At 35.8% G+C, this 27,732-nt stretch overlaps 1 protein-coding gene across 1 annotated transcript in view; it reads left to right on the top strand.

The window, feature by feature from the left end:
• The window catches only part of UBL3 (ubiquitin like 3), an 86,272-nt gene extending 65,530 nt beyond the window's left edge, over positions 1-20,742 (top strand). The window contains exons 2-5 of the mRNA XM_003818323.6: positions 7,900-8,008; positions 12,961-13,047; positions 17,454-17,531; positions 17,835-20,742. Coding sequence (XP_003818371.1) covers positions 7,900-8,008; positions 12,961-13,047; positions 17,454-17,531; positions 17,835-17,887 — 327 coding nt within the window. The 3' untranslated portion in view covers positions 17,888-20,742. The remainder of the gene's footprint in view (positions 1-7,899; positions 8,009-12,960; positions 13,048-17,453; positions 17,532-17,834) is intronic.
• Positions 20,743-27,732: the final 6,990 nt, after the last annotated feature.

Raw genomic sequence — 27,732 nt, 5'->3', positions numbered from 1 at the left:
GAAGCTGAGGCAGAAGAATTGCCTGAACCCGGGAGCCGGAGGTTGCGGCGAGCCGAGATCCCGCCACTGCACTCCAGCCTGGATGACAGAGTGAGACTCCGTCTCAAAAGAAATTGGTAATGATAAAATTCACAGACTTTATTAATATTTGTCCAGTTTTATATGCATTTATTTGTGTGTGTGTGTGTGTGCATGTGTGTATGTGTTTAGTTCTATGCAGTTTTATCACAGATAGATTCCTGTACCAACTACTACAGCCAAGATACAGGACAGTTCCATCACAAGGATTCTTTGTGCTACCCTTTTATAGGCAAAGTAACCCTTCCTGTCTCCCCTTCCAGCTGGCCATTCTCCATCTCTATAATTTTGTCATTTCAAGAAGATTGTATAAGTGGGATCATATAGTATGTTACCTTTTAAGCATAATTCCCTTGATATAAGTTGGGAGTTGTTTTTTTTTTTTTCCCAAAGATTTGCAAAAAGGGTCTAATACCTTTCCCACTGGCTACCTGCTGCTTGTTGCCATTTAGCAAAGAAGGCAGGAATGAGCAGTAGAAAGGCAAAGGGTGCTTCTGTTGATGGTTTTCCCTAAGGAAGACTGGCATGTGAAGTAGAGTATCCCAATACTCATTTTATTCTTAAGAGATTCTCAGAGGAGAAGTGGGAATTCTTTTTCTGATCAACGTATTTGTCTTTTGGTAGAAAACAGCCTTTTTAAAGGGCATGGTCCATCTCTGTAATTATATTTTATATCCAAAGACCATTCTAGTCAGTTCCATCTTCCATCCTCCCTCTTTCTTTCCCGTCATTTTTTTCCATCCTGACCAACTAAAAACATATTATTTTATAAACTAAGTTCTATATGTAATTTCCCCAAATTGATACTATCTAACAAATAGAAATGGCAGTTTGACTAAAAATGGTTCTAACTTGAAATTACATGCATTGAAGAGTTCTTGTTGTATCCATTGGCCTTACAGGAAATCATCATGGTAGTTCTGCCTCACTAATAGTCTTGTTTGATTTGTTTTGTCTCAAAAGTAAATATAAAAAATATATAATTCATTTGAATGATCTAAATGCCATCTCTTAGGAACTTGACTACATAATAGCTCTCATACCAAGTCAGAGTCCTTATTACCAGTTTTCTTTTAGACAGGTATGTACACAAAGTATATTACATTTTAAGCTGTAAATAAGTCTTATTTTTAACCCATTATTGATGTGTCAAGGATCCCATTACCCTACAAGCAGAGGTTTTTAAATGTATTTTATACTTAGACTTAGCTTGGCTTCAAAGAAGTAAAAAGGTCTTTCACTAATAAATATTTAAGTAATAAGTACTTAATATTTTAAAGGAAACAAGCTCACATTTATAGAAATTGTCATACATTTACTGAGAGGAGCTACAATTAACATTATTTATCTGAATAAGCCCTGGAAGATTCTTATTATAGCATAGGAACAATTAACTAATAACCAGCCCGGTATCCAGTTATCTGCGTGATTGCTTTAAATTATGGGAATCCAGTGTTTTTCTCCATCTTTCTTACAGTCCTAAGGTATACTTGACAAGCATACTGAGGCAGATTCATGGCTCTAGTCTAGTAGCAAGCTTGTCTCATAGATATAAGCATAGGCCCAATTAAGACCAATCTGTTAATTGTCTATATCTATTAACTTAGTCCGTTTGAAAAGTAGACCCAAATGTATACATTAATACGGTAACTTAGAATTAATTTTACTTTTCAAAATACCTGACTAAATGATAGCATTTATGTTAACTCTGGCATGTTGCTGACAGTAAAGATCCAGAGCCCAAAACAAATTAAAGATTGAGGTGTTCACGCATTTGAACTATCTGCATGACCACAGCACTACCAAGAAACAATTATTATCCATTCCTGTTCTACACACTATGCCACTCATTCAATACAATGCCAGAATGCTGAAGCCTAGGTTTGAATCAGCTCTGACCTTTCAGTTGCATCTTAAAACTGAAAAAACAGAAATATTAGTCAACAGTTACTGGCTGAGCACCTACTACTATGTGCCAAACACTGATCCAGGCACTGGATGTTTCAGGCAAGAGTTACTTTACTCAGCAGTGCAGTGCTGTGGGTTTATTGTTGCTCTTTTCAATTTTGGACATAAGCTTCTTTCCTGAAGCAGTTTTGCTATAAGACTTGATAAATTTTTAGACTTATGTATTTACACAGTTACTGTTGCAGTTGTCATTTTCTCCCCCTTCCCCACCCAGAAGGGTGATTAGGTTTCCTCTGAGTAGAAGATTTTAAAATCTTACCCTGCTTTTTGTTCTCATTTTATACTTCCAAACTACTTTCAAACTCTACTGTGAGTTAACAAACTCAAATGTTTTCTGGAACTAGGCAGTTTCCTGAGCGTCTGAAGCAGGCCAGGGGGAGTAAGGAGGGAGTAGTAGGGTCTGTGTCAAACCGAAGATTCATAGCCACCTATAAACATTAAAATAATATTTTTTAAATTTGGTTCAAACATATTTAGAGGCTATGAGTTTCCAACATTCTGAACATCTAGATAAATATGAACTCTTTAGACCATTGATTTTTGAAATATGAAAGTGTAATATCAGTTTATTGGCAACTGTGATGTGTGTTAGTTTTAAATTAGGAAATGCTGAGAATTTTGTGGCAGGAACCCAGTTAAATTTATGGAGTACAGTATGTGTGTCTTGTTTTGTCTTGTTTTGGTTTGGTTTGGTTTTCCTCTCACAAGCTTTTAAGCTTGTGAGTGGAAAAAAAGAGATTGGGAATGTTCAAAGATAATTGAACATTATCTAGAACATCTAGAACAAGGACATCTAGAACAGAAGGTCTTAGGTTCAATGAATAGTCTTCAAAGGATCCATGAATATCTTATAACTTTATTTTTTAATGTTGTATTTCTATATTTCTGTGCTTAATGTTTTCTATAAAAAGTAGGCTTTGTTGATTTATGTTTATTTTATTTTATTTTTTTAGAGATGGGGTCTCATTCTGTCACCCAGGCTGGAGTGCAATGGCATGATCATTGCACTGTATCCCCACAGCCTCGAACTCTGGGTGCAAGTAATCCTCCTGCCTCAGCCTCCAGAGTAGCTAGTACTATAGGCATGTGCCACCACACCTGGCTTTTTTTTTTTTTTTTAAATTTTTTGTAGAGACAGGGTCGCAATTTGTTGCCTAGGCTGGTCTCAAACTCCTGGCCTCAAGCTGTCCTCCTGCTTCAGTCTCCCAAAGTGCTGAGATTACAGCCGTGAGCTACTGCACCTGGCCAACTTCATTTTTTAGAGCAGTTCTAGGTTCACAGCAAAATTGAGAAGGTGGCAGAGATTTCCCATTTACATTTTTCCCCCATGCATGCACGGCCTCCCCTATTATCAGCGTTCCCCCACCAGAGCGGTATTTATTACAATTGATATGCTTATTTGTCTACTTAAGAAAATCATTTATATTTCTTTGAAAGCCCATACCGATAACAGTACTTGATAGCGTTAACTTTTTAAAATATTAATAGTTTATTAGGAATATCCTGAAATGATTGACTACTCTTTGAATTAAATGTTACTCTATTTTAAAAGTAATACAGACTTAATGTGAAAATTAGAAAATGCAAGAATACACGAAGAAACTAAAGATGAAATAAGGACTGTTATATTTGGTACATATCCTTCAAGACTTTAGTTTGTACATATATATGTGTGAGATATACACATCCATGCTATTGAAATATAACCAGAGTTCTGCTTTGTATTTTAGGGTTTTAAACTGTCAGAAGCACTATTTATTTATTTATTTATTTTGAGGCGGAGTTTTGCTCTTGTTGCCCAGGCTGGAGTGCAGTAGTGTGATCTCGGCTCACTGCAACTTCTGCCTCTGGGGTTCAAGTGATTCTCCTGCCTCAGCCTCCCAAGTAGCCGGGACTACAAGTGTGCATCACCATGCTCTGCTAATATTTTGTATTTTTATTAGAGACCGGGTTTCACCAGGTTGGCCAGGCTGGTCTCGAACTCCTGACCTCAGGTGATCCACTTGCCTCAGCCTCGCAAAGTGCTGGGATTACAGGCGTGAGCCACCGTGCCTGGCTAGCACTTTTATTTAATTCAAAGTTATAAACTTATAAACTGCTGTACCAGAGAGGCAAGAAACCAAGTTGCTGTAATAAAACATTTTGGCAGCAAGAGAGTCCTGATCTCTTTATATGGAATGACAGGAAAACAAAGTAGAAAAATTTGTCACTGAAGATAGAAAATATAGGATAGGTAGGATAGGTAAATGTAGTCTTAGTTATACCTTTTCTCAACCTTATTAGTAAACAGGTTACTTGTTTAGCAACCCATGAATATTCTATATTTCGTAGCCTGTTATAGCACAGCAAAGGAATTTATAATGAAACTTGAATAAACAAGATGTTTTTAGATCCAAGTAATTTAGTTTTTAGTTTTTGTTGATTTTTTTGTCAACCTTCTCACCAATCATAGTTTCTATTTTATCAAAAGCTGCTTCCCTTTTTAAAGGGAGCCTCACATTTCTTATTTTCTATATATATATATATATATACCTTATTATATATATATATATACCTTATTTTATATATATACACACATATATATACATATATACGTATATATATACATATATACGTATATATGTATATATACGTATATACGTATATACGTATATATACATATATACATATATACGTATATACGTATATATATACATATATATACATATATATACATATATATACATATATATATACGTATATATGTATATATATATTTTTTTTTTGAGACAGAGTCTCGCTCTGTCACCCAGGCTGGAGTGCAGTGGCACAATCTTGGCTCACTGCAAGCTCCACCTCCGAGGTTCACGCCATTCTCCTGCCTCAGCCTCCCGAGTAGCTGGGACTACAGGTGCCCGCCACCATGCCTGGCTAATTTTTTGTGTTTTTAGTAGAGACGGGGTTTCACTGTGTTAGCCAGGATGGTCTCGATCTCCTGACCTTGTGATCCTCCCGCCTCGTCCTCCCAAAGTGCTGGGATTACAGGCGTGAGCCACCGCACCTGGTTTATATTTTTCTTTGTGTGTATTATTCAACTTAGGCTGCCACAGCAAAATACAGTAGACAGGCAAAATACCATTGCCTTCTTGCTGTCCCCACCTGGAGGGCAGGAAGAGAGAGGGAGAGAGCATAGGAGCCGAGCTCTTTCTCTTCTTATAAGGCCTCTGTGGTACAGACGAGGACCTCACCCTTACGATCTCGCTTTAACCTTAATTACCCTATCCTCCAGACACAGTCACTTTGGGAGGTAAAACTTCAATACAGATTTTGGGGAGATGCGAGTCAGTCCATAGCAAATAGGCATGTGTTCTGTTGTTCCCACAATACTGTTTTATACCTGGCTGCTTTCTCTCACTTAATATATTGTGGCTATCTGTTCATGTCAGATCATACAGGTCTTTATCTCATGTCGTTTAAAAGCTGCATGGATTTCCATGGTAAGGATATACTATCATTTATTTTCCCATTTCCATATTGATAGACATCAGGGAAAATCAAAAGTAGGCTTTGGTGTCACCTTTACAGATCCTAAAGACTAAATCTATTTCCTTTCATCATTTTTAAATATTATAATTTGAGTAAAAGCCCAATGGAAATTAATTTTAAGCTTAAAAAATTTTAAGAAGTATTAAGTTCACATAATTTGCATAACTCTTAATTAGGAAGCTTGAATTTAATTATATTTTTTCTAGTTAAACACAAGTGGCTGAACTACTAGGGGCAGAATTTCTTGGGCATTAATGACTGAAGAACCTTAAATATTCCATATAAGTTCATAGGGTAATATGTATTTGTTATTCATACATTAAGAGAAAACCATGAGTAGTAATGTATCTGTGAGGACTGAAATTCATATTGTGTTGCATAGATGTTAGGTTCCTTGCTTGAAGAATTGCTCATTACTGATTTGCTATAGGAAATAAACAAGGTGGTACTTTCGTAGAGTGTAATCATTCTTGCAGACTACTTCTTGAACTTATTCAAGTGGAACTCAAAGTTTTTGAATCACTTCTTTACAGCAACATGTTATCAGATCTCTTCCTGTATTCAGCTATTTGGTATAATTCCATTCTAATTAGAAAAAGCAGCAAGAAATTCTTATTGGGCATATTGAAAGGGTTTTTCACCTGGAATGTAGATTATTTTCTTTTATCTTCTAAAAAACTTTTAATTGAAACATGTAGATAGAATACAGGTTCTAATATGAAATCTACTTCCACTCCATCTAATGTGAAATTCATTTGCATTACACTGAATCCAGAAATGTGTACATGCATTTTTATAGGGGAGATGTTTTATAACTTTCAACAAAATTTTCAAATAATAAATTATCAAATTGGTGAGGTGCTGGGAGTGACATTGGCCATGGTGGTAGTAAACATAGTAAATCAGTGACTGCTGTAATAGGCACCAATTTATTCATTGTAGACTCTGACATCTTAAAGATTTTCTGGTATTTTTAATAAGAAAAAAAATTAGTAACTAAAAAGGAGAGCTTGGGTAACCTGGGACCTGGCACAATTCAAACTGGTACAATGAGGTTCTCTGTTCTTTATATATAAAGAAACTAGGCTAGATGGCCTTACCAGGGCACAGCTCTGGACTGGACCCAACTTTTAGTAGGATCTTACTTACTCTTTTAACAAAGGCCAGGAGTAATAGAAACAACACTTGTATTTTATGACTTACAGGGAAATACATAGATATGGTGTTTTTTAAAAATAATATTAAATTAATTACAACAGATAAAAATTAAACATTTGGGAAATACATTAACAATGGTATAAGCAAATATATATTGACTTGGAAATGTGAAGCCAGTAGATCTCAAACACTTTAATTCTGTTATCCCCCTTAGGGTTATCACTGAGGGTGAATTTATTTCCTTTGTCCCATGTGTCCTACCTTACTCCCCCTAAAAAATATATGGTCATGCAGTTGGGGCTAAAAGAGCTACTATTATTGATTCCTTCTTTAACCATGATAAAGTTCTTTAAAATTAAAGTTTCTTGGCTGGGCACGGTGGCTCACACCTGTAATCCCAGCAGTTTGAGAGGCTAAGGTGGGCGGATCACTTGAGATCAGGAGTTCAAGACCAGCCTGGCCAACATAGTGAAACCTCATCTCTACTAAAAACACAAAAATTAGCCGGGCGTGGTAGTGGGCACCTGTAATCCCAGTTACTTGGGAGGCTGAGGCAGGAGAATGGATTGAGCTTGGGAGGCAGAGGTTGCAGTGAGCCAAGATTGTACCACTACACTCCAGCCTGGGTGACAGAGCAGAGACTCTGTCTCAAAAAAACATACATAGTTTATTGTTAATTCGTCTAGGTTTTAATAATTTTCATAGGATAAAAACTTGTATATAGTTTATTTTCTTTTAATTATATTTTTAAAGAAGTAGAATATCAACTAAATTTTTTTTCTGTTTAGTGACGAGATCTGCAGTGTCAACATTTTTATTAATTTTTGGGTAAAAATGTATATTCTATAATAATAGTGATAACTTGCAAAACTTCAATTCTGAACATTGTTGGAGTGATTAAATTTAAAAGTGTAATGAATTTTGGTTTTCCTGTGTTCATTTATTATGGCAAATATGTCTGACACACACACACACCCTTTAAATAATAGGAAATAAAATCAAATATCAAATTCCCATTCTTTTTAAAAATGTTTTATAGAATTTAAATAGAAACCACAATATGGCATTGGTAATAATTTAGGATGTGATTGAAATGAAAAGCCTTTGAGTCTTCTTTTTTACTTAAAAAATTTTTAGATTTATGTTAAAAGAATCATTGTCTTCTTTCAGATAAATTTGCGCCTCATTTTGGTAAGCGGAAAAACAAAAGAGTTCCTGTTTTCTCCTAACGATTCTGCTTCTGACATTGCAAAGCATGTATATGACAATTGGCCAATGGGTGAGTGATATTTTTCTCTTGAGTATGAATAATGTTGATTCTTTATGCCCTACCTTGTCTCACAAACATTTTGAAACTGTTATATAACATTTAAAAGAACAACCGAAAATTGAGAGTATAAGGCTCAGATTTAGAGGATCATTGTACCCTTCCTTATCTTGCTCTTCAGCAGTCTCATTCCCAAATGGTAAAGGAGCCCAGAATGCAATGGCTCTGCTTCTGTCTTAGAACTGTTTTAACGTAAGTGAAAAAAATTTTTTTTTTTTTTTTTTTTGAGATGGAGTCTCGCTATGTCGCCAGGCTGGAGTGCAGTGGCGTGATCTTAGCTCACCGCAACCTCTGCCTCCCGGGCTCAAGTGATTCCCCTACCTCAGCCTCCCGAGTAGCTGGGACTTCAGGCACGTGCCACCACACCCAGCTAATTTTTGTATTTTTGGTAGAAACAGGGTTTCACCATGTCGGCCAGGATGGTCTCGATCTCTTGACCTTGTGATCCACCCACCTCGGCCTCCCAAAGTGCTAGGATTACAGGCGTGAGCCACCGTGCCTAGCCAAAAAATATTTTTAATAAAGAAAAATGCAGCCAGGGATGGTGGCTCATACCTGTAATCCCAGCACTTTGGGAGACCAAAGCAGGAGGATTGCTTGAAGCTAGGAGTTTGAGACCAGCCTGTGCAACATAGCAAGATGTCATCACTGCTAAAAATTTAAAAATTAGCCAGGCATGGTAGCACATGCCTGTAGTCCCAGCTACTTGGGAGGCTGAGGCAGGAGGATCACTTGAGGCCAGGAATTTGAGGCTGCCATGAGCAATTATCACACCACTACATTCCTGCCTGAGCAACAGAGCAAGACCCTGTCTCAAAAAAAAAAAAAAAAAGAAAAGAAAAAAAGAAAAAAAAACACAAAATAGTGAGTATACACACACCTTCATATCAGTAAACCTATTTTTACCAAAACACAAAGAGGAAAGAACAACTATTTTTAACAGATAATACATTCTCTGTGGTCTTCTCTAGATAGCCTATTTAAAATTAAGTTCGAAACAAAGTTAACTTCTAATTCATGTCAGTTCTTGTGTTCTCTGAACTACTATAAGGTCAAGATGATTAATGTCTGTCTGTGCTTTCCATTTTCAAGCCAGTAACCATAACAATCTTGGAAAATGTGTTTGGTATTTCTTATTTTCTTTGATTTTTTTTTTATATAATAAGACTGTCAGCTGGGCGTGGTGGCTCACGTCTGTAATCCCAGGTCTTTGGGAGGCTGAGACAGGCAGATCACTTGAGGTCAAGGAGTTCAAGACCAACCTGGCCAACATGGTGAAACCCCGTCTCTACTAAAAATACAAAATTTAGCTGGGCATGGTGGTGCACCCCTGTAATCCAAGCTACTCAGGAGGCTGAGGCAGGAGAATCTCTTGAACCCGAGAGGCAGAGCTTGCAGTGAGCTGACATTATGCGTCTGCACTCCCGCCTGGGTGACAGAGCAAGACTCTGTCTCAAAAAAAAAAAAAAAAAAAAAAAATTGCCTCCCTCAAGTGAATTGTTGGTTTATTTTCTTCCTTTGAACTTCCACAGTGTCATCTTGATCCTTATGTCATGTATCATAGTGATATGATTTTTTTCAGCTGATTTCACTTAATTTTATTAGCAGTAGCAATTTGAACTTTTAAAGGACAAGACTTATTTTGACAAAGAACATAGTATATGTACAAAATGAGTCAATTAGATCAGTGTTTCTCAACCTTAAATAATATACGGAGCTTTTCTAGAGGAAGATAATTCTTGTAGATCTCTAGTTGCTGACTTAAATTATTTTTATTATAATGCGTATTTTAAAATGTAGAAACTTAAACCCAGTTAAAACTCTTTATTCTTCTTAACTCATATACACAATCATAAAACTAAAAAAGATTGATTCAGAAAATGCAAATATAACTCTGAAACCAATAATGTTCAAGTTAACAACATTAATGTGCTAGATGATGTATTTTTGCCAAAGCCAGCTCACTGCTTACAGCATGAATACTGTTGAGTTTGTCATGCCTGTGTTCCTACGTAGTGTTTGATGACCAGGTTGTCTGTAGAGTCACCATAAAACCTTTATTTATACAGTATAACAAATTGTTACTCAGTTTTCTCATAGGTAGAATGCATCATTTACTTGTTAAGTGAACCCCTGTTCTGATCTCATTAGCCTCTTAACAATTAAAGAAGTACTGACTGCTTGGCACCAGTACAATCATAAATTTAATGCACACGTGAGTACTAAAACCCCAAGGCTGCACTTGGGTTATAAAGTGACTATTTAAATCATCTAGACAATCTCCTCCATATTTCATTAAAATGAAAGTACAGATTTTCCAGATTATCATTAAAAAAAAATACAATTTAAAACTTCTTGAAGAGGACTTTTAGACCCTAAGGACATGTCTTGGTGGATTCATAGGCCTAAATTTAAGAAATACTGATTTATACAAATACTTTCAACTACTGGATCTTTCTTCACATTAGTAACCAAGCGGCTAGTTTCTAAGTCAGGGAGATACTGAAGCTATAAAGGTTATAGCTAAGAAAGAATTTCAGAAAAGCTAAAGAAATTTGGGCTCTAAGAATATTGGCTATTCTTTATAGCCAGGCAGGAATAGATAACTATCAGTATGAAAAGCATTTTTAAATACCCAAGAATGATGTTGCTCTAAGTGTGATACAAAAAGATTACCTTTATGAGATTTTCTTTGGGGGGAGCGGTCATAGTAAGTAATAGCTTTTGATATATGGATATTATAGAAAAGATAACACAAGGCAGAAAAAGGGTAATCACTCTGAAATTTATTTGGGCAGTATTATAACTTAAGGTAAAAGAAATACTTTTACTTTCATAATTACTTACTTAGATATTAAAATTAGTTTAAATTCAAGTATAAGTCTTCGCCATAAATAGTATCCCAAATGAACAGACCATCTACCAGTACTGAATATTGATTGTATCAGTGGATGTTCCCTTATTTTCAAAAAAAAGATTTTGATTCCCAGTATTTCCTCAGGTTGCCAAATCTACTCAGCAGTTTTAGACACTGCAAGGAATAAAGAGAAATACTTTAATTTTTATTTCACATAAAATACTTAAATTAAAAATCTAAGTCTATATTGTATCACATAATGTACTAAAGATCAGCAAATTAAATACTTATTGATGTTAATAACAAATGTGTGGCAAATATTAATAGCAGAAAATACTTCGTGCAACATACTTGTTGAAGGAATTAGTTTTCCTTAGCATACCCCTATGCTATTTAGTGGAAATATTACTAACAGGTGGAATAGTCAGACACATAGCTGTTATTGGGTCAAAGGTTCAAAAAAATCTGTTATACTTAGGATATGTTAATAACACCTGAAATTCTTCATTTAAGCTATATTCTAAGATTTCTCTAAATTTTAGATCCCTGGAGAGGGGAAGGGAGATAGCATATTACACCAGTGAAGTACGTGGAAATCATGACACTCTGTATAAGATAATGAAACGTGGGGCTTCAGGTTTCTGCATCTCAAAAAAAAAATTCAAGTATTTTTAGAATATCAGTCTTTGTTTCCTGTGAATTAAACAATTACTGTCATTTACCTTTGTATCTATGGAGCACTTCCATCTTGACCAGAAATATTCTATTAAACAATAATTTTGGAATTGATGAATTCAAAGCAATTCATACTATAGTGTTAGAGACTTATTTGATCTTTCTTCTAGAATAGGAGGGACCTGGGAACAATGGGATCAGAAGGCAACAAAGCCTTACAGGAGACAGAAGAGGGAAGAGACTAAAGGCATGGAGCGGGGGCAGGAAATGACGGATTCATTTCTCCTCTGCTCATTTCTGCTGTGCCTAAGTTACCTAGAGGCAGTGGTTTTATCAAATTCACATTCATCATTTTGAATAGTCAAAAAAAAGGGCAAAAGAAAAGTCTCTAGTTACTTCCTTTATCTTCTGTCACTCTTTCAGAATACTTTAAACTATTTTTTTGTGTTAACCATTATCTCTTTCTATAGGAAACAAACACATTAGAATTGTTGACAAAAAAGACAAAGGAATTCTCAGATCATTACTAAACTCAAAGCTTAAATTGTTACATCTACAAGCTCATGAAAATTACTAAACCTTTACCCTATCATAACACTAGTGTCCTTAAACCTTTATTTTAATGGAGTGGTTTCCATCTTTTACAATAATATAAATTATAGGCTGAAGTTAAATATTCTGTTACCCATTCTGCCTACCAGTTTGTCTTATTTTCTTTGTGTGTACACTTTTCTAGCTTTCATGTTTGTACAGTACCTCCAAATATATATAATTTTTTCGGTTTCTTCCAAGTCTTCATTTTGGGTGAGGTGAACTAAAGTTGTATCTTCTCTAATGTTTACTAACTGACTTCAGATAGACAATAAGATAATATATCAACATTATCCAAAAGTAAACACAGTTTTTTTGTTATTCTCAATATCAATATATTAACTGTTTTTTAGATCTTTGTTAAGCCTGCTGTTTTCTAGCCTTAAATGTACATTTTAACAGGTACAAATATTGGAGCATTATAATACTATGTGTTAATTACTGGTAATTGAAATTAATTTAAAAATGATATTTCTTTTTACTCAGTAGGTCTTTCCCAACTCATTTGTATTAACTTTAAACTTGGGGACTACAATTTGGTACATTTTAGTATTCTTTAAGAAGCAAAACGAGTCTTTTTGCAGCTCTTGCTACTTAAAAGAATAAGTAATAACCAAGGTTGCGGTAAATGTATGAATAGTGACTGTTTCTAATAGTAGTAGGAAGCTCCAAGGGCCTTCTTTGTACTCTAACTGATTTGGATCTGAATTTTTAAAACAATATAGTAGTACCTTAATTATGTGTTGGAATATACCTAACCAGTACACTGGATTCTTTTCAGACTGGGAAGAAGAGCAGGTCAGCAGTCCAAATATTCTACGACTTATTTATCAAGGACGATTTCTACATGGAAATGTCACATTAGGAGGTAACAGCCACTTTTGTAATGGGATTTAATGTCCGTCTCATGGTAGCATGATTCGCTTGTTTTAAATGTTAATGTCTTTGAATTTACTTAAAAAATGATAAATTCAAACTATGAATTCTGCCTATTTCTGGTATGCCTACTCCTTCACATTGTATATTCTGTTAAATTTAATTTTAGGACTGCAGTAAGTATTTACTACCTTGTGAAATAAACTATCCCAGTATAGGTAGGATTCTATACCTACTATTTTTTAAATGTAACGTTATTATATTTCCAAATAATATAATTCAGATGTAGTATTTTAAACTTAAGACTGGACACACAAACTAGGAAAAATTTATGATAGTTTTCAAATATATGAAGGCATGTTTTCAGATGTTTCTACCTGATACAGTTGCTAATCATGTGAGAATAAAGTAGGTGGCTGAAATTAGAGCAGCATTTTAGCGTAATAGTTGAAAGAACAGATTTTGGAACTAGACTATTTAAGTTATATGTTAGCTGCACTACTTACTGGCTTTGTAAACGTTGGGCAAGTGACTTAACCAACCTGTGTTCCAGTTTCCTCATCAGTAAAATGGAATTACAATAGTGCCTACCTCATAGGTTAAGAAGGGTAAATTACTTTATATATTCAAAGTGCTTACATGCATAAATGGTGCTTGGCACATAGTAAACACCTTAATTGTTAGCTATTATTGTTCTTTATATATTATTGGAGAAATGTAGCTCAATATTGCCCCCTTATGGGGTATATTTTCTACCATCAACAGGATTTGTTTAGTTTTGAAAATAGGTATTTCAAATATATTCAGATAATTGGAAATGTATAGGCAAATGAAATGGTCTATCTAAATATATATTTCACTAAATATAGTCTGAGTTTTTCCTCTAAACCTAATATTTAATCTATTTTTCCTTAAAGGTAGAATATTTGCATTCATTCATTCAGCATGTATTTGTTAAATTCTTATGGGCCAACACTGTGCTAAGCACTTGGGAATACAGGATTGAATAAGACAGAAGCTCTCCCTTCAGGTTGCTCTAGTATTACATAGGACAAACAGATAAAATGCACTGGTAAAAATCCTGGGCAATAAGGGCTAAAGTAGATGAATGCAAATGATTTTATGACAATGTCAAGTGAGTAAAACATTTCAGGCTATAATCTCACACTGAGTTTCACTGGTAGTATTATAACTGGTCTAAAAAATGCTGCTATCTACTAAGAGATATCTGGCACTTTAAAATGGAGCTTTTTTGATTTGTAGCTTTTTTTTTATAGCTTTTGTATAAATAGATGGACCAACTCTTAATGCTCTTCATGTAAGAATTGACTGTTAGCTCCTTGGCTATATTGTACATTCATTAAGGATGGGACCATGTTCTAGTCTTTTTAAAATTCTCCATGGCTCATACAAGATCTTATGTGAATTAAAAATTGGTAAATGTTGGTTGAATTTAATCTATCGATTATATGAGTGAACCTTGAAATGCTCCATTTCCCTTTTGAGTATTGATCTATGTGAGCAATTTCCCACCAACTCCATTCCTTAATTATCTTTTCTGTTGTGACCTCAGAGTTTGAACTTCATATTAAAGCTCATAGAATTTGTGTTAAAATCAAAACTATTGATTTATTCCCACTAAAGTATAATTTTTTACCAGTATTTTTTTTGAAATCTGTTTTAGAATAATGAACAGATTGACTTATGTAATTATTATTGTAATTCTGTGTTGCTGTCCTTCTTTTCAAAAACAATAAACTATCTCTAGTGTAGAAGCATGGCCTGGACCTCCGTGTTAATAATTGTAGCTGGATATTTGAGCAAGTTTGGATAACAACATTCAACTATTTGTCTTTTGGGTCTCAGTTTTTCTTTTTAGCCTCCCTGTGTTCTTCAATGTGAATAATAAAGAAGATAGCACACAGGGAAATACAACCATCTTTAAATATTTGAGTGGCCTGTGTGGAAGAAGGCTTTGTGTGGCCCTAGAACTTGCTCTGTATAGCCCTGTGAATTAGACTTAGGATCAGTAACTGAAAATCAAAGACAGTTTTCTATTCAATATAGGAAAGAATATGTGAACATGTTGAACTACCTAAAGAAAGAATAGACTGCCAGGGAAAGTTAGTGAGATCTTGTTATAGGTGGTGGTCAAGCAGTGGATGACCACGAAGTAGTGGGTATACAGCCATGGGTGGAATTCAGCCATTATGCAGACAAAGTAGGAAGCCTGGGCATTCTCTGCCATTCTTGAAATTTTCTGCTTAAGTTTCAGGTTGAAATGTTTGGTTATCAAATGTCTTAAAACATAGCCCTGAATCCCCCCTTTTTAAAATAGAACCTTTATAGTCATATAGAGTTTCATTTCATTAAAGGAAAGGTGTGACAGCAGCCTTGTTAGTCGGAGGGTGAAGAAGATGATCAGCTAAAGCTTTGGCATTCAATATGGCCCAGATTAGCATTTCCAAAAATGTGGCTCTGAAATAGTGGGCATGAGACTCATCTAGGATACTTATTTTTAAATGCAGATTTCTGCATGCCCTCTCTCCCCAACCCCCATCTCCTAATTTTACTAGTGAATTGAATGCCTGGGTGATTTTTATGTACGCTAAAGGTTGAAAACCTCTATTTTGGATATTGTACTGTGTCATAGGAGAGAGCAGAAGCATCCACAGTGAAAGGAAGAAAACGCATTATAGATTCTGGTATTCCTCTTCTTTCACATTTTTAAATGTTATTAACATCAATACCTACTATTTCTAGTTAAAATTCAGATGGAGAAGAAAAATAATAGCTCCCACGCATTACATTTGTAACTTCAAATGGTAAGCCTCTCAGGAGCTTTCCAGGCCTGTCTTGACATTTTTTACATTTATATCTCAGTTTACCTACCTTTTTTCTCAGATTCATTTTCCTTGCTATCTCAAAATGATGATGGTAGTATATACTGAATGCTTTCTTTGTACCAAGTTCTGTGCAAAGCACTTTGCTTGGATTGTTTGATTTAATGGACACAGCTACAAAGGGCAGGTAATGGAATTAGTATCTCCAGTTTAGTTGAGGAAACAGAAGCTTAGAGGGTAAGTAACTTGCTGAGAGTTACACAGTTGGAAGTAGCAGAGATGAAAATTTGTAATCCAGGTCTGTCTTATTAGAGTCAAGAAGATGGGTATGAGAATGATATACAGCTTGGTATGTGTACATTTTAAGTTCAGTTCAAGGTTTGAAATGTTGATCAGGCTTTCCCAACTATTTAGTGAAAATTTTAATAACATAAAGTCTTACTTACATTTTGATTTAAGTCAGGCCTAGGAAGTTATTCTAAAAGCCTCCCTTTTTTCATTATGTATTTATGGGCCATCGTGCTTCATTTGAACATCAGAGGTTAAAAGTGTAGACCAAATAATGGCTGGCCAACTTTAAATGAGATTGGAACTCACCTTGAATATATGAAATAGTACCAGTGTTGAAGATAATTAGGATTCTTTTTAAAATCTGCATGTTAACCATCATCCTATAGAGCAGGTTTTAAAAAGCAGGTAGCTGGAGGATCATTATTGCTAAGTGATGATCTTAGGCCTTACTTCAGTTTGTAGTTTTTGAAGAGAGGGTAGTTTGAGGTGTCAGAACTAAAACATAACAACTATAGAAACAGTTCTAGAAGCTAAATATACCAGCTGCTTCTAATTTTATACACAGAGTAACAAAGGGATTTACCATGAAACTCAGTATTTGTATTTGCCTTAGTGGACATGGGTGTGTGTTCTATGTCTGAAATATTTCATGATAAAATTTATTAAATTTATGAGTGAAAAAATGTTATAAAGACTTGATTAGGAAACAGTGATTATTGATAATGCCAAGAAAGTGATTATTTTAACCTAATCTTTTTAAGAAAGTTCTTTTCTAATGGACGAATACAGGGTGAGAATAAATGTTTAAAATCAAGTTTATTTCTTGCATTTCTACATCATAGTAGCCTGTTCAGTGCAGTAATTTTATTAGGCAATAGACAAGTAATTAGATTTAGAAATGAATATCTCTTAATCTAAACTTTTACTTTAATATAGAAAAGAGTATTCTTTTAAAAAAAATTTAATCCTTTCTCCTCTAAAGGTGGCCTCTGATATTAGCCAATTACATATTTTTTCTTATATCATTTCTTAATATGGATAAATGTGTCAAGCAAATGGCTATATAACTGCAAAAAATAATTTCTAAATTTTAAATGTTATTTATGATTATATTAACCTAATTTTGTGAAGGTACTTTGAGTTAAGTTGAATCTGTTAAAGAAGTCATAAAAAAGCAATCAATTTTTAAAATGGCTTTAAATCTGGATAGTGATTTTAATAGGTCGATATATGTGTAACTAATCATCTTTTGCTTTTCACATAGCATTAAAACTTCCTTTTGGCAAAACAACAGTGATGCATTTGGTGGCCAGAGAGACATTACCAGAGCCAAACTCTCAAGGTAAGCCATGCACTGGAAAAGTATCTCAGTTGAGGCACAAAGACAGGCATTCAAAAATGCTAGGTTTTTCTTGGATATGCTGAGGGAAGGGAAGTTTGCATAGTTTATGAATGGAGATTGTCAAGCAAATAACCAGACATTTTTGAAACATGCTAAAATTAAAAGAACATTTATTACAGCTTTTGAAAAATGCAAACATTTTTAAAAACTCAAAACTATTACTTCCTACACTTGATTGCCTAGCCCATTTTCCCCTCCAGTTCTAGAATTTTTATAAACGAGGCTCTTCTTCGTTTTCCCTAGGTCAGAGGAATCGTGAGAAGACTGGAGAGAGTAATTGTTGTGTAATCCTGTAAACACTGTCTGCCTAGTGTGATGTGATATAGTCTTTGTCTTTCATGCTGCTGGGACAGAAAAGACCCGACATTGCTTCAGAAACCGTTCAGAACAGTCTGCCTGTAAACACATGGAACTGAATTACCACATGAACACTGTCATCTTTTCTCATGAAAGTAAAAAGAACCAAGAACATTTTTCACTCTGATTTTTTATTTCTTGTATTTTTTGTTGAGCTGTTTTAACACATATTGGTTTTTGAATGCAGTCAATCTCCAGGGGAAAAGTTAACAAGTTATCTTTCGTAGCAGAAACCATTTTGCTGCCACAAAATTTTCATCATCAGAACTAATAAATCAAGTGTTCCAAATACAATTTGCACTAAAAAGATTGGCATTATTTTCCTCATCAGCAGAATTTATAACAGTTTGTGGTATCTAGAAATACTTATATATACAATTCCACACTGGAAGACACTCAGCAATTAATGAAGTTAATTACTGGGCCAACTTGAGAGGAAAAAATGGAAAAGAAACTAAAATGTTGGGTGAATTCTACCAAAGTCAGCTGTGGTGGCTGCACTGGCACAGAATACTAAACTGAGTGTGACTATTTTCACTGCAACAAATGAAAAAACAAAATGTGCCTGTTTAAAGCACTCAGTAGAGGGCTGATGAAACTAATTTTTTTTCCTTTAAGACATGCACTCTTGAGTCCTACAGTAACTGAGTGTTTGTTTAGACAGCACAAGAAGGGGTGAGAGTGCGTCTCCTAGCCTTAATGTGGGAGGGTAGTTTCAGTCACTCATCGGCTTTCATTATTATGCAGAAATATTAGAAAACCTCATTGATCAATTTTATGTATTTGAATATCAGCAAATTGAAATTTTCCATAATTATCATTAATCTGTAACCACATCCAGTGTCATGCTTACTCCTTAGAGTTCAGATGAATTCTTAAAATTAAAAAAAACTCCATAGTACTAATTTTGTTTCTTTATATAGTTTGCGTTTGATATTAGTGCTTGCAATTGTATTAAAGTCAAAAGCTGATTTTTATGGCATACACAATTAAGAATGCCACTTTTTCTTTTATTTCATACCAATAATTTAAAGATTGATATGCTAAAAACAATTTGCACAGCACTAAAGCATGAGCTACTTTCATCTAAACCTGTAAAAATATGAAAGATTTTTATATTTTTTCACTGGGAAGAAATTCTTCCTGGATGAAATTACAAATATGTGTAGAATATATTTAATAAAAGACTTATAAAATACCTAACTACAGGACTTAAAATATAGATTGGCGCGTAGTATATAGAACAATATTCCATATAAATAAGTTTAGCCTTTATAAAAATGAAGTTGCAGGCTGACATTACATTCTGTACTTACTAAGTGTCAACAGCCCTTACAAACATTAAATGTAAATGGTTTCAAATGGTCAGCGTTGTTTAAATGTAATCATGTTATTTTATTCATTGTTAATGCTTTGATGAAAAGGCTTTATATGCAGTAGATCTACGAAAATATTGTTCATACTGATCAGAATTAAATTTGTATAGAGCAGAGTTTTAAAATGAATGTAAATAGCACTAAACGTTTTCTTTCTGCAACCTGTACTTACAGATTCTTCCTGTAAACTAAATTAAAAAAAATGATAGTGCATTTTGGTGGTAATTTTAAAGGTCTTGATTAGGTCAATAATTGTTTAAGCACCGTCTCATTCATGTTTTCTACTTTCATTTCTTAAGCTTTTAAAATTCATTTAATTAATATTCTGTTGTTGGTTTGGGGAGTATTCCCAATGTATCTTTGATATTTAACATGGTTAATTTGTGTACAGTCACAACAATGGATAGAATTATGTAGTCTCCGTTATCACTAAAATGTTATCTTCAAGAGATGTTAAATATTTATATGCTTTATTGACTAGCTGAAATGTGAATTCTGTTAGTGTTGACTAAAGAATCTGGTAGTTGCTTAATTGGGCAATTAAACAATTTATGGCTCTATTTTGTAAAACAAACTACTGGTAATTATTTTTAATACCTATTTTCATTCTGATTACTCTTTTTTTAAGTTAAAGACTATCAGTTAATTAAGATTGAGTTTTTATGATGTTAAAAATAATTCTCTATTGGTTTTTCAATATATTTTTCTGTGTGTTCTCAGATTATATATTTCCCTCAATGTAGAGTTTGCTAAGTGAAATAAACTGGTTCACTAGTAGAGAAAGAATTACATCACTTAATACCTAATATCATAGTTGTACAATATGAAAAAAAGAATAAAAAGTAGCAGTAAAATTATATACTGAAAACACCAAAAATTTAGATGCCTTAATAGTATATACGTGAAAATACTCAGCTGTCCCTTTAAAAATAATTCCTTGGACTGCCTGGTGGTTAAAATACGATTCCTCATATCCAAGGCTACTTTTGAAGATCCCTCTGCCAAAAATATAGCTCACTTATCTAAAGGTGAGAGCTGCATAGATCCAGTAATGTACATAAAGCCTGAATGATGAGCCTATGTCCCTGCCTAACGCTGGTGTCTCACTCATCTCTTTTACCTAAATTGTCCTGAACTTTGTTAAGTGTTCTGGACAAGGCCAAGCTTTTCTTTATTAAAACCTCAGCATGTCTCCCTGATCTGAACTATTTGCTTTCTCTTCAAGATAAGTTGTATTTTACCATGGAAAAATACAGTATCTAACATTACCATTCACGTTAAATGAAGTTTCCTCATAACATTTATCTTTAGTTTTATGAAGTCATCGTGACCAATGTTACAGTAATTTCTGTTAGCTGATTGTGGTAAACAATGTTTAATGTGAAAAGAAATTAAAACTTTCTTCATCTGTTGTAGAATATTTCTCTTCTTTAAAATGGCTTCTATTCATAATTCTGATGTATTTGCCTATTCTTTATTTCACTACTGTTTATGTCTTTTTTTCTTTCTTCAGTTAATGATACTCTTCAGTAAAAATCAACATTGAGCCAGCCTTTGCTATAGTTTAGCAAAATCAAAGAGAAGTATCAGCCGAAATTTAATATGCCTTCATACCGTTTTTATTTGTAACTTTTTCGAGCATTCCAGTTTGTTTTCCATTTTTGTGTTATAATATGGTCACTTGTTAGCCAAATGGAGTGATTGGGGTGGAGTGATTGGGGTCGGGGAGAAGGCACATGACCTATAATTACAAACACAGCTATAATTGAAACACAGCTGCAGGCTGTGCTGGAGTCTAGGCACAGCTTTTGTGGCCAGGGTAGGGTGGGGTTCTTGGGTGTGAGCAGTGGTAGTTGGGTGTGACTCCTGGCTTACCCTGACCCCCTGCCAGTTGGTGTGTTTCCTTCAGAAGGCAGTGGCTTCTATGAGGCTTTTACACAGGAGGTGGTTGACTTCTGAAAGAGATCATGGATAGAACTAAATGAGAAACACTTAGTTCTTAAATATCAGAGTTTAAAGCAGTACTGAAATGTGAAAACCAATTTCACTTACTACATTATTTTATAGTCTTCGACAGTGATGTCAGATGTTTGTCTTTTAATATTTTTCATATTCCTCTTTTTCAAAATGACAGCTTTCAAGAAATATGGAGTAGGCATAGTAAATTCCCATTTGGGGAAAGGAAATGCCCATCTCTTTCACGTGAGTCAACCAATAAAAAAGGAGTTGGGTAAACACATTTTCTAAAATGGCTCTGGAAGTGGTTTGTTGTTAGAAGTCTTAGAAGAGTCTGGCTGGTTTTAGAATGTAGTAATTAGACATTCAAACATTATTTGATATCTTTTATTTTCTACACATGTTCTTGAAGCTTATTTGATGTAAGGGAAGTCTTACAATGAAGTGGGAGAAACTTTGCTATAGTTAAATAATGCAAGGAGGCAGCAGAACCTGGAGGGGAACCGGGACAAGCCGTAGCAGAGTGGGACCCTCAGAATTCTTGTAGGAACATACAGGAAGACATCTGGGAGTTGGCCAGTTCTCAGTTGTCTGCCAGACGAGATAGTTTTTCTTCTTCCCTGCATGCTGGAACCTGTTTCCCCTTATGTCCTTCCTTACCACATGGTTTTCCGTGGGCATCACCCACCTGGATTCCATTAGGGTGCCACTCCCCCAGTGTTTCTCAGGAGCATTTTTTTTTAAGTCTGATAATTTTAACACATCTACATTTTGACTGATACTGTTCTTCAGTCCTCAGAGTTCAGAAAACCACAAGAATAGCTGGGCTTTGGAGTCAAGCCTGACTTTGTTCTGGGTGATTTTGAAGAAGTTACTTAATATCTGAGCTTCAGTTTTTTCATTTATAAAAATTAACACATAGTTTAGAGGGTTGTAAGGATTATTTTAAAATAAATATTTAGAGCACTGATTTGTCTGAGAACTCATGCAAGCTAGCAAACCTGTCAGAAGGCCTTATGTTGGAAATAAAGTGCTGGGCATCAACATATACTCTAAACTTTATGGAAGTAGCTTATGAAAAGGCCAGAGAAAATGTGGATGATGCTGTGTTCATTTAAAAGGAAGATGAGTGGGGACATCTCAAAAATAAGCTCTGGAACAGAAGGAAAATAGGGGACCCAGTAATGACACAGCTTCAGGTGTGTATATGCGAGGTACCAGGTCATACATAGAGCTTAGACATGTTAACATAAGGACATAAACATGACTGTCAAAATCTGAGATGCTATTTGTTACTAGGGTACAAAAATACACTGTTCAAAAGAAATGGGTCTAATAAAGGTGGGAAACTATATCAAGAATACACAAAGGGAACTTAGACCTGAGAGGGAAAGTAAATGAGGAGTATGTGAATGATGAAAAAAGACAAAAATATGATTGTCAGGTTATATTGTACTTTTCTTCATCAGATTAAGGCTATGGGATTTCTGTTCTGAATCTGCAACAGGAAAACACGGAGACAAGACATGGTAGTGATGCAGTAGTTGGGCTATAGAAGACCTTGCTGGGTGTCTTGTTTGCTAAGAGTCCGATTAACTCTTGACTTGCTGATAATGCCATCCCATTAGGTTACCAGAAGTAACAAAACTGCTGCTCTGGGATTCATTTGGGCCCAGTGGGAAAGAATGATTCTAGAGGAAATGTTAGGAGCCTGCAGCGAACATAGGTGTGCACTCAAATGTTAGTAATGATGAGACTAAGGCGGACACTGGTGGTTGCTTCTCCAGCATCGCTGCTGCTTCCTTGCTGGGGATATTGAGGAGTAACTGCTTTCCCCCCCTTGTGGCTTAGGGAAGTAGGACGTTATCCCAGCTCTGTTACCTTTGGTGTAATTGCTTTAGAAGTGGCCATGGGACTCCATCCTGGCAAAGGAGACATGAGGAAACTCTGCTGAGGGTGTTTCTGGGGAAAGTTCCTTCACTCCCAAGGAGACCTTGCGAGAGACTCTTTTTGCCTGTTTACATTATTTTGCCTGAACTTGATGACTGAAACTGCTATAGCCACATTTGGACCCAGAAGGGAGCTAACCTGAGGGCAAAGCCAGCACATTGAAGCTGTAGAGGAGAAAGGAAAAAACCTGCCCTTGCAGAGCTGCCGATTCTTTTTTAGCTTTTAAGTTCAGGCGCACATGTGCAGGTTTGTTATATAGGTAAACTCATGTCACAGGGGTTTGTTATACAGATTATTTCTTCACCCAGGTATTAAGTCTAGTACTCATTAGTTATTTTTCCTGATCCTCTCCCTCCCACCTTCTACCCTCTGGTAGGCCCCAGGGTCTGTTTTTCCCCTCTATGTGTCCATGTGTTCTTATCATTTAGCTCCTACTTATAAGTAAGAACATGCAGTATTTGGTTTTCTGTTCCTGCATTAGGTTCATAAGGATAATTATCTCCAGCTCCATCCCTGTCCCTGCAAAGGACATGATCTTATTCTTTTTTCATGGCTGCATAGTATTCCATGCTGCACATTTTCTTTATCCAGTCTACCCCTGATGGGCATTTAGGTTGATTCCATGTCTTTTCTGTTGGGAAGAGTGCTGCATGAACACATGCATGCATGTATCTTTAGGATAGAACGATTTATATTCCTTTGCATATATACCCAGTAATGGGATTGCTACGTCGAATAGTATTTCTGTTTTAAGTGTTTGAGGAAACACCACACTTTTCCACAATGGTTCAACTAATTTACACTCCCACCAACAGTGTATAAGTGTTCCCTTCTACACAACCTCTCCAGAATGTGTTATTTTTTGACTTTAGTTACCTTTCATTATTTTTGAGATAGGGTCTCACTCTGGCCCAGGATGGAGTGCAGCGGCGTGAGCTTGGCTCACTGCAACCTCTGCCTCCTGGACTCAAGTGATCCTCCCGCCTTAGCCTCGTGAGTAGCTGGGGCTACAGGCTTGTGGCTGGCTAATTTTTTTTATTTATAGGGATGAGGTTTCTCCATGTTGCCCAGGCTGGTCTCAAACTCTCATGCTCAAGCAATCCACCAGCCTCAGCCTCCCAAAGTGCTGGGATTACAGGCAAGAGCCACCGCACCCAGGCAATTTTTGACTTTTAATAATAGCCATTCTGACTGTTGTGAAATGGTATTTCATTGTGGTTTTGATTTGCATTTCTCTAATGATCAGCAATGAGCTTTTTTTATACACTTCTTGGCCACGTGTACTCTTCTGAAAAGTGTTCATGTCTTTTGCCCATTTTTTAATGGGGTTGTTTATTTTATTCTTGTAAATTTGTTTAAGTTCCTGATGGTTGCTAGATATGAGACCTTTGTCAGATGCATAGTTTACAAAATTTTTCTCCCATTCTGTAGCTTGTCTGTTTACTCTGTTAATAGTTTCTTTTCCTGTGCAGAGGCTCTTAAGTTTGATTAAATCCCATTTGTCAATTTTTGCTTTTGTTATGATTGATTGTGGTGTCTTCCTTATGAAATCTTTGCCCATTCCTATGTCCAGGATGGCATTGCCAAGGTTGTCTTCCAGGATTTTTATAGTTTCGGGTTTTATATTTAAGTCTTTATTCCGTCTTGAGTTGATTTTTTGTGGTGTAAGGAAGGGGTCCAGCTTCAGTTTTCTGCATATGGCTAGCCAGTTATCCCAGCACCATTTATTGAATAGGGAGTCCTTTCCCCACTGCTTGTTTTTGTCAGGTTTGTTGGAGATCATATGGCCATAGAGTGTGGCCTCATTTCTGGGCTCTCTATTCCATTCCATTGGTCTATGTGCCTGTTTTTATACCAGTACCATGCTGTTTTGGTTACTGTAGCCTTGTAGTATAGTTTAAAGTCAGGTGGCATGATGCCTCTGATGTCTCCAGCATTGTCCTTTTTGCTTAGGATTGCCTTGGATATTGGGGCTCTTTTTTGGTTCCATATGGGATTTAAAATAGTTTTTTTTCTGGTTCTGGGAAGAATGTCATTGGTAGTTTGATAGGAATACCATTGAATCTATACATTGGAGGAGCTGCTGACTTTGCTAATTGTGGGGCCCGATGCTCTGTACTTCTTGAGAAGTAGTCTGTTCATTGGCGCTTTTTCCAGTTCAAAGCATGATATACATAGAAGACAGTGTTAGGCATCAACATCTACTCCAAACCTTATGAAATAAGCTTACAAAAAGATGAGATAAAATATGAAGATGCTTCTGTGTATTCAGATCTCTGAAAAATAAGTATCTGCTATATAGTCACAAATTATTCTGATGAAGGGAAAAGAGGTATCTAAAGAGACCATTGTGGCTACAAGTCAGCTCTCCAATCTCATAATTTTAAGAGACATGAACAGAAAGTGGGAGTTTGGATATATAAATCAAGGATGAATATAAGTGCCAAACACTTCTGAGAATAATGTTGGAAAGGCCTGGGATGAGCTAGAGTTGACAGAAAAATAATAAAAACTACATGTTTGTTATGGTCACACAAAAAACAGCAGGGATACATCCCATGGTTCTCAAGTGTGGCTGTACATTAGAATCACTTAGGGAGTTATAATTTTTTACTTTTCAATATCGATGCCTGGGCCTCATACCACCCACCCTAAATCTGAACACTTATGGCTTGGAGCAGATGCCCTAGAAGGGAGCACACTCTAAAGCTGGGAATAAGAACAGTTAATGTGGAACTGGAAACCAACCGAGGTGATGAAGACAGGAAGCAGGTGCCCAGCTACCTTGGTTCAAGTCACCAGACCCAGATAAAGTTATATTTCCGTTATATTTCCGAGTTCTAAAGGATGTCATGCACTCTGAGTAACCTGTTCCTCTCCCAGTTTCATTGTCAGAAGTGGAGGGCAAGCCCCAGGCACTCTGTCGCAACCTCACCATTATCATCTGCTCTGAAGCCACAAGGAACCGCAGACAGCCACGTCACCTCTCAGCGTCCTCACTGGAGTCTCTCTGTGGGCCCAGGACATCCCCTTTTCTATTCCCATTTTCTGTCACACACCATCCCCCATTCCAGAAACCCTTCACTGGCCTCTGGAGGTCAGGCTCCATTGGAAACTTGCCATATGCCCTCGACCTCCTCTCTGAAAGTTACCTTTACTTTCTTGCTCTGACCCCTGACTCCCCTGAGGGCACTGCCTCCTTTGCCGTCCTGGGAGTGTTCTGTATTTTAAGGCTGTCATTTATTGACTGTTTACTTAGTGACAAGCACTGTTCTGTGGTCGTGACGTAGGTCCATTTTACAGATGATAAAACAGGCCTGGAGAAGTCCCATTTATTCTTTGAACATTGAAGTTTCATTTTCTCACGCAAAGACTACTCTTAAAAATATGACATAATTTTTTTCTGTTTTTTAAAATTGATATTTTTCCATTGTAGGACTGTAATCTCATGATTACAGAAAAGTATGAGGTGAAAAAAAATGAATCCCACTATCCAAAATCAGCTCTTAATATCTTGGTGAATTTCCACTAGTCCTCTTTATTAATATGTATACATTAAAATAAAAATAAAAGAGTACTATATACAGAGTTTGTATGTGATTTTCATCTTTACGTATCACAAGCATAATCCCAGAATATTAAATCTTTGAAAACGCATTTGCTTATAGCTCTACAATACTCCATTTTATAGGCATGCCATTTTCATCTATTTAATGTTAAAACCAAGTGAAATAGCACTACAGCCCTGCCAGAAGGGCTAAAATGAAAAGGACTGACAATAGCAAGTGTCAGGATTCAGAGCAACTGAAATACTCAGATATTCTTAGGTGGAATGTAAGTTGAACAATCATTTCACACAACTTTTGTAGTATCTACCGAAGCTAAAAGTATATTTATACCCTCTGATGCAACAATTATACCCCAGGATAAATATCCAGCACGAAGAATGCATCTGTCCATTGGAGACATGCACAAGAGAGCCACTTCATTAAGAAACTACAAGCAACACAATGTCCATCAACAACAGAATGGGTTTTTAAATGGTGGTGTGTGTTCATACGATGAAATATCACAAAGCGACATAACACACTACTGCTACATGAAAAAACTTCAAGGGAAGAAGCTTCAAGGGAAGAAACTTGAAGGGAAAAAACTTCAAGGGAAGATGTAAAATAATATATACTGTATGAGCTCGTTTAAATAAAGTTCATAAACAGGCAAAACTAGCCTATGATGACGAAGTCAGAAAAATGGCCACTTTTTGTGGGGGATGCTATTGACCAGGAGAGAGAATGAGAGGACCTCCTGGGGTGCTGAAAATATCCTGTATCTTGAAATGAATGGTGGTTCCGTGGGAGTATTAATACCCCCACATAAAAACTAATCAAACTTGTATTAGTCCATTCTTGCATAGCTATAAAGAAATACCTGAGCTAGGAGTGGTGGCTCATGCCTGTAATCCCAGCACTTTGGGAGGCTGAGGCGGGCAGATCGCCTGAGGT

The sequence above is a fragment of the Pan paniscus genome, chromosome 14, assembly GCF_029289425.2.
Source record: "Pan paniscus chromosome 14, NHGRI_mPanPan1-v2.0_pri, whole genome shotgun sequence".
Lineage (NCBI taxonomy): Eukaryota > Metazoa > Chordata > Mammalia > Primates > Hominidae > Pan > Pan paniscus.
Note: the sequence above shows the minus strand (reverse complement) of the source record. Positions and strands in the feature narration are given on the sequence as shown.